This window comes from Etheostoma spectabile, chromosome 21 (genome assembly GCF_008692095.1).
Source record: "Etheostoma spectabile isolate EspeVRDwgs_2016 chromosome 21, UIUC_Espe_1.0, whole genome shotgun sequence".
Taxonomy (NCBI): domain Eukaryota; kingdom Metazoa; phylum Chordata; class Actinopteri; order Perciformes; family Percidae; genus Etheostoma; species Etheostoma spectabile.
In genome coordinates this window covers 9,646,176-9,653,675 of record NC_045753.1, presented here as the reverse complement: position 1 = coordinate 9,653,675, position 7,500 = coordinate 9,646,176, and the positions used below count along the sequence as shown (strand labels likewise).

The following is a 7,500-nucleotide window of genomic DNA, read 5'->3' as shown; positions in this document are numbered from 1 at the left end:
GCTCGCAGAGGACCAAATTGTCCAAGTGAGTTTTTGTATCAATAGAATTTCAGTTTTTATAAAGATTAAAAAAAAAACATTGAAAAACTTTATCCATGTAACATTTTCCTTAGTTAATACAAATGTATTTCCAGTGGTGGAGTGTAGCTAAATGCATTTATCTAATAACTGTACGTAAGTACAACTTTAAAGTACTTTTTCATTTGATGCTGCTTTATAGTTCTACTCCATTACAAGTATTTCTATAACTTTAGTTACTTTGCAGATTAAGATTACTAATAAAATATGAATTCACATCAGACATAATAAAAACACATGCATGCTTTGATAATTATAATCAGAATCAGCTTTATTTGGAGCATCGTTGCTCACAATGTGCTTACACATACAAAACAACCAAAACAAAAATGTACACACTAATATAGACACACATTTACTGCATTTACTCCCCGGTTTCTGTTCTTCTGCCAGATGTCGAAGCAGCTGGAGACCTTCAAGTCCAACCTGGAGGAGTTCGCCAGCAAGCATAAACAAGAAATCCGAAAGAACTCCCAGTTTAGGGTTCAGTTTCAGGAGATGTGTGCCACCATCGGAGTCGACCCGCTCGCTTGTGAGAAACATTCGGACTGTAATCTGTAAAATTACAGAGTAAATTTATGTTAAAGCTTTAATGCGTTTCTTCTCTATATTAATGAACGTCTCTTACGTTCAAGCTGTCGCCAAATGAGTTGCTACAAAGCCAATGAAGACTATCAGCTCCACACTATTCCCTCAGTATTACTATGTTCAGAAGATTTTGGCATCCAATGACTTTCCCGCTCAGAAACTCGAGTGAAGATAACGACCTCTTCTAAAGAGTCGATCATGTTTTTGTTTAAAATCTCTGTGTCTTCCTTGGCTACTAGCAACAGTGCTTTAACACGGAAGGCTTGTATCATGTGGACGCCCTAACAGTTTTGTTGTCATTACTTAGAATTTCTCATGGGGGCGGCAAAACCTTACGCACTAAAGCTTTAACCCTCATGTTTTCCTCTGGTCTAATTTGACCCATTTTCATTTTTTTTCATGACAAAAAATGGGCCTTCGTAATAAGCTGGAAATGTCAACATTAGAAATATCAAAAAACTTTGCAAAAAACATCAGAAAAAGGACCCACTCTGTTGAAAAAGTGACAAAAATGTCAGAAAATGAGAACTTTTTTTCACGGTTGACGGGAAGACAACACAAGGGTTAAATCATATATATATATATATATATTAAAAAAACAACTTTCTAACCCCTTTTTCCCAATTTCTTTCTCCACAGCTGGCAAAGGTTTTTGGTCTGAGATGCTCGGTGTAGGGGACTTCTACTACGAGCTCGGTGTTCAGATTGTTGAAGTGTGCCTGGCCCTGAAACACAGAAATGGAGGTTTGTAATCTTTTTGAATAGAGCCAGATGCTACAACATAGACATATGCAACAAATGTCCAATGTACAGCATCACAGCATTTACAGCTATCGCTAGTTTACAATGCCTGTCCCTTAAAGAGCTTTTAAATGTTGCTTACTTTAAAAAAAACAAAACGCACATAAACATACAAGACCCATTCATCTGTACCGCTCCTACGCCAGCCCACCCCTATATGTGACTACAGGTCTGATTTAGTGGTAATCATTGTGTTTGACTGGTAACAAAGTGACAAAGAGGTGGATTTCTGGATCCGTGTGATCCCCAAAAGGGTAAAGATCACATGTAACAAATTACTGTTGTTTATGTTGTTTTTCTCATGTCTGTGTGGTTAGCCGTTGTCTGAATCAAGTTTTATTTATGTTATGGGCCATTCTTTCTACGGTAACATTGGCTGTGTAACCTATATCTACAATCAGAGGCAGCTTAAGTCGATCTCAATCTAAACTCCATCCCAGATATTCTGCACATATTCAACACAGTGATATACCATCAATCCAGTCATGAACACCCTGCACGACGTAGATATCATGATTAATAATGTTTCTGGCTTTTAAATGTTGACGTGTGTATTATCTGTCAGGGCTTATTACTTTGGATGAACTCCATCAGAGAGTACTGAAGGGCAGAGGTAAATTTGCCCAGGATGTGAGCCAGTAAGTGTCGCTAATTCAATATTTCATGTGTAAGACATCATATTTGGATCATTTGATGCCCGTGTGTCGGCCCTAAGTTACGTGATTGATAAAATGACGACGTATGTGCTTCCCAGAGATGACTTGATGAGAGCCATAAAGAAACTGAAGGTGATGGGGAACGGCTTTGGGATGATTCCTGTTGGCGGTTCTTACTTGGTACAGTCCGTCCCAGCAGAGCTCAACATGGACCACACTGTAGTTCTGCAGCTGGCCGAGGTAAGACACAGCTCACAGGCTCATTGGTCATGTCCTTTTTATCAGCATAAAGCCCCTTTCAATCATGTACTTTGACTTGTAAAATTGGATTTATCTAATGGTCTCATGTTTAAGTCATGTTTTGATAAAAGAAAAATGGTGGCAGTAACAGTGAAGCTTCAGCTGGTTTTTACAAGTTAAAATAAAAAGAGAAATATTGAATGTGCATAGTGTTCCTCCTTTTAGGAGCACTTTAAAAAAAGTGTAATTTAACAATCATATCTTATACTCACAGAAAATAAAGAGATGCGATTCTTCTCATGTCAGATCAGCGAACAAAATGTATTTTCCCCCTTGTGTTGTTGGGAAAACATTCACTGGGATGGAAAGAAATTGCAAAACAAGTTTTAAAGTCGATCACTTGATGTCGCTATTTTCCATCTCCTGCTGTCCTCCATCTGTCCCTTCCCCCTCCCTCTCACCACCAGGTGACAAAAATAACACAAGCTTTGCAGCTCTAACCGTAATGTTCCTTTCATGTTTGGATATAACAGTTACAGAGACCTACTGTATGTTTAAATACTAAAGGAGCTCTTACTTTAAGAGTAAGCAGCAATTTTACAGACTGTCTGTTGGAAAAGGCTTAACATCCCATAAAAGAGAGGGATCATGGCTGTTCGGTACAATGTGATGTCTGTTTTTTTTATTCATTTGTAGAAAAAGGGCTACGTCTCGGTAGGTGAGATCAAGGACAGTCTGAAATGGGAGAAGGAACGGGCTTGTCACGTCCTGGTAAGCTCTCCTCCGCTCATTCAGGTCCCTGAACGACAGTTTGACACTGACACTCCTTCATGCTTTAAAACAGGGTATCCGCAGGTCTAGAAACTCAATCAATTCAGTATTAAACGTCTCACATTTCATTAAAAAATCTGAAATATTTTCACTTTCCTGCAGTAGACCTTAAATGCTACTAATAAAATATGTTGTTAATCTAAAAGTGGGATTGTTGTGACACTGGTCTGGTACCACTGTTACAGTGTGAGGATGTTCATGGTCCCTTATCACCAAATAAAAAATATAATATAAAAGTGTCACTTTTAAAAACATGACTTTAATGAATTAATCATTTCAAATTGTTTAACATGGCCTGCTGCTTACCCTGGTCCAGGTTGCATTCAATTAAATTAATTGTATCGTTGGGATAGGAATCATTTAGAAAATCTGTTGGCAACTATTTTGATAAGTGATTAATCAATTCCGTTGTTTTTGTAATGTAACTGTAATGTAAACGTAGCCTGGATGCAGCCGAACTCAGCCCGGCCGACAACATTTGAGAATCTGAGTATGACGACATCAGGCTAGCAAAAACGTCAACTACTCTCTGGTTTCAGCTTCTCAAATGCGAGGATTTGCTGGTTTTCTATGTCCCATATGACACTACATTTAATATGTTTGGGTTGTGGACAGGCATCTCTTTGGGCTCTGAGAAACTGAATTGCAGTTTTTAGTTTTTTTATTAGAGTAAATAATTAATTGAGAATTAATAATCATTAGCCCTAAAACTAGTGTAATATACTGCTGGAAAGTACTGTAAAATACTTTCAAATATGATTGAGGGAAATTGCATTGTATTCTGCAAATTCTTTTTTTTAAGTCCTTAATGGAAGTTGTTTGGGCGCCCTGTTAGCTCACCAGCTTGGGGGTGCGTCCCATGTACCAAGGGTCAGTCTTTCTGGGGTCTTTCTGCAGCGGCCCAGGGTTTGATTCCAACCCGTGGCCCTTTGCTGCATGTCTCCCCTTTTAATGTCTTCAGTTGTCTTCTCAAAGGCCTAAAATGGCCAAAAAGTAATCTTCAAATGTGCGTTGGTGAACTGTGCACAAACACTGGTTTCTTTTGGTTTTTCCAGGATCACCTGCTGAAGGAAGGCTTGGCTTGGCTGGACTCTCAGGCGCCTGGAGAAGCCCAGTACTGGCTGCCTGCCCTCTTCTCTGAGATCACCTCCCGTGATGTCACGCCAGAGGAGGCCAATCAGATGACACCTTAAGAAATGACGGACTGCCTGTTGGCGACGGATTCAGAGACTTGTTGGTAAACAACATGTGGCTGGTGGGAAGGCTCATGTGATGGAGTCGGCTGGGAGAACTCCGTCTGAGATTATTATCTGAACACGAGGAGAAAGCTTCCCTCATCGGCTTCTCCGTGACGTCTGCAGTGACTGAACTCACGTGACTATGAGACACGACGCTGCATATAAACTTCAGCTGGTGTAACGGTTTAAGGGTGGTTACGGATCGATGTACACAGAACGTGTGAATGTTTATGTATAAAGAATAACCTTTAAAAACTATATCAGCTGAAGTCTACCACCGGATTTTTTTTATTGTTTCACACAACCATTAAAATGCATTTTAATCCTTTAAATTCATAATTCACATACATTCACAGGCTCAACCTCATCTCAACAATTCATTCTGTCATACATTTTAAAATCAACAGAAATTAACAGAAGTTAATACTTGAATCGACTCGTTCAGGTTATATTAAACCATCAATTTCCTCAGAGATGAAAAGTGCAAAGCTATATTGTAAATGAAGAATTGTGGTTAAATATTAAGTTTTAAATGTGCCATGCTTTATTTAAATTCTTTCCATCAACTTAAAGAAGAATAATGTTACATTGTTAAAGCCTGTTTAATATCAATAATATATATTCTTTACTGCTGGTTATTTTCCAAAGCATACCAGAAGAGTTTTTTTAATCATTTATTTTAGCGCAACATGAAAATCAGATTTTAAAGGTTTGAAAGTGGCTTAATTTAGACGTTGCGTTGCATTTCCAGACCCAGATCGCTGGAGTATGTGGTCATCAGCTGTGTGATCAGATTCATTATCCTATTTATTTTTTATTTGGTTGGATAGTTCCTGATTTAAATCAGAAGTTTGCAATCTTTAATACAAAACAAAGGAAGGAATGGTCTCTACTCAAGGTCTTTCCTGTCTTCCTTTAGGGGGCTACATGTACAATCCAGGGGAAAAGTTATCACACATTTGCTTCTTTTTATTGAATTATTGGCAACACTTGGCACACGTTTGACTTCCTAACATGAGGCGAACCTCACAGTGGAGGTCAGAAGAGTTGTGGCGATGGCGGGGTGAAGACGAGGTCGATATAATCTCTGGTACCCACGCTGAGGAAGGCAGAACCAGAAACATTCGTGTGTCATGTACTGTTCCCAGTAATTAAATTATAAAAAGAATATTTGTGAACACTTGCCTAATATGTGAATTCATAAGACAACTTTAGACAATTTTGTTCATGCAAAATATGTCTGCATGCATCTAAAAAGAAACACCGGAAGTCTCCAATCATTTCAAACGATGCCCAGTTGTGGAAATTTACTTTTAAATACATTAATGTGCAACATTTGACCAAAATAAACGAGGACACGGTGTTCACTGTGATGGATTACATACTGCAACTCAGGCAGGCTTCATGTCTCTGCCAGCAGATTCTTTGTGCATGATGGACACTAATGCCCCCCCCCCCCCCCCCCCCCCCCCCCCCCCCAAACCTTCAGTATGCTTTGGAAAATGGGGCAACCGTAATGTTAAGTAATGTGGTTTGCAGTAAACGTGTGCAAAAATATCAGTATGGTCCTTTGCCACATGACCCCTCAACTTGTAAGACGTTGATTCTCCAGATGTAGGAATCACACGTGCGGGTCTCACAGCTCGTGGCCGTAGACGTGATCCTCAAACACGGACTGCTCCATGTTGTCACAGATCATGGTGCAGAAGGGACACACTCGGTGGCTCTGCTCGTGCTGCTCCAGTTCGTTTTGGGTTATGCAGGGGAAGCTCTCCTGGCAGTGACGACACACCAGCGCCCGCTGCCAGCAGAAATAGAGACGGCAAGTCAGAAGACGTAACGAAATAGGGAGCGGATTATGTTTTAAGTCTTCCACGAAAATAAATGGTAAACATCCGAGTCACACTCTGGCTCATGTGTGACTAGCCAGAGACCACAGGAGGGAGGAAGGTCTTCTCATGCGTGTGTTTTAGAGTTGAGAGTTGCGTTGCATCCAGCTTCCTTAACCTAAAGTGCGTTTCAATACGAGTTCATTCAGGTTGCGTTAAACTGATGGTTAACTAGCTGGCACTGCTACAGGTTTCCATTTGCTACCATGTAGTATTCATAGTGTCAGAGAAGTATGTTATACGGGCTTTTTAGCAGGTGGATTTTTTTAGGAGGTTGATTTCCTGAATCGATTTTGATTCACAGGGTTCCGATTTTATTAAAAAAACATTTAAATTTCAGATTCAATATCAATTACATTAGGAAAATATCAGTTACAAAACCATCTTGGGTTGGATATAAAAGATTCCCAATAAACTTCTGCTGTAAATTATACAAGCACGACGCAACCCTCATAGTTTTTCTTACAATGCATGTTGACATCAAGCATTGCCGCCCCCCCCCCCCCCCCCCAAAAAAATGAGTTTGAGCTACTTTTTACTTTCACCTCCATGTTAAATGGTATTTATTAAAAGATTTCTGGAGGTTATTTATGGATAAGAGATCCCCAAAACAAAGATCGATGGAGAATCTCTTATTTTAACCAAGCCATTTGGCAGACATTGTAAAGATTAGAGTAAGAATGTATAACTAGATGAGCAGCGACGGCTCCCTGACGACATGTTGTCTGAGTGATGACGGGTGAGGTCGTGAGCCCGGTCCTACCAGATTCTTGTACATTTGGAAAACGAAAACTGAGCTGAAGTACGCAGGAGGGCGGAGCCAGGCTGGAGCTCGTAAACTCCACATACTGAAACGGGTACAATTATTTGACTCACCTCTTCCTCTGGGTCTGCAATGATGCTATCTGCAAGGAAAAGGAAATCAGTTAACACCACATTAATAAAAAACAAATGATCGTTTATTGGTAATTTCTCCTAGAGCTGCAGCTAATAATATTTATTATCAAAAACTCCTTACCTTTTGTTTTTTGGACTAACTTAATGTACACATGTCTAGCAGGAGTGGGTGATTATAGATACAATACTATTATGGTTTATGTCATTTTACAGTCAACAATAATCATACATTTTCTAGATAGAGATCAACAAACAGAGAAATGTTTCTTTTTAGATAAAACA

General features: G+C 39.5%; 2 protein-coding genes across 5 annotated transcripts in view; one reads left to right on the top strand and one right to left on the bottom strand.

Annotated features, from left to right (window-relative positions):
- The window catches only part of snf8 (SNF8 subunit of ESCRT-II), a 7,248-nt gene extending 1,374 nt beyond the window's left edge, over positions 1-5,874 (top strand). For both annotated transcript variants that reach the window (XM_032501625.1, XM_032501626.1), the window contains 7 exons: positions 1-25; positions 472-610; positions 1,306-1,410; positions 2,033-2,105; positions 2,222-2,363; positions 3,060-3,134; positions 4,250-5,874. The exon at positions 1-25 is cut by the window's left edge and continues 26 nt beyond it. In XM_032501625.1, the coding sequence (XP_032357516.1) occupies positions 1-25; positions 472-610; positions 1,306-1,410; positions 2,033-2,105; positions 2,222-2,363; positions 3,060-3,134; positions 4,250-4,387 (697 nt within the window). In that variant the 3' untranslated portion in view covers positions 4,388-5,874. The remainder of the gene's footprint in view (positions 26-471; positions 611-1,305; positions 1,411-2,032; positions 2,106-2,221; positions 2,364-3,059; positions 3,135-4,249) is intronic.
- Positions 5,875-5,911: 37 nt separating this feature from the next.
- calcoco2 (calcium binding and coiled-coil domain 2) overlaps positions 5,912-7,500 on the bottom strand; it is a 7,531-nt gene continuing 5,942 nt past the window's right edge. For 2 of the 3 annotated variants that reach the window (XM_032501607.1, XM_032501605.1), the window contains exons 14-15: positions 7,198-7,226; positions 5,912-6,233 (exon numbers count right to left, since the gene is read on the bottom strand). In XM_032501607.1, coding sequence (XP_032357498.1) covers positions 6,069-6,233; positions 7,198-7,226 — 194 coding nt within the window. In that variant the 3' untranslated portion in view covers positions 5,912-6,068. The remainder of the gene's footprint in view (positions 6,234-7,197; positions 7,227-7,500) is intronic. The other variant, XM_032501606.1, reaches the window with a different exon arrangement.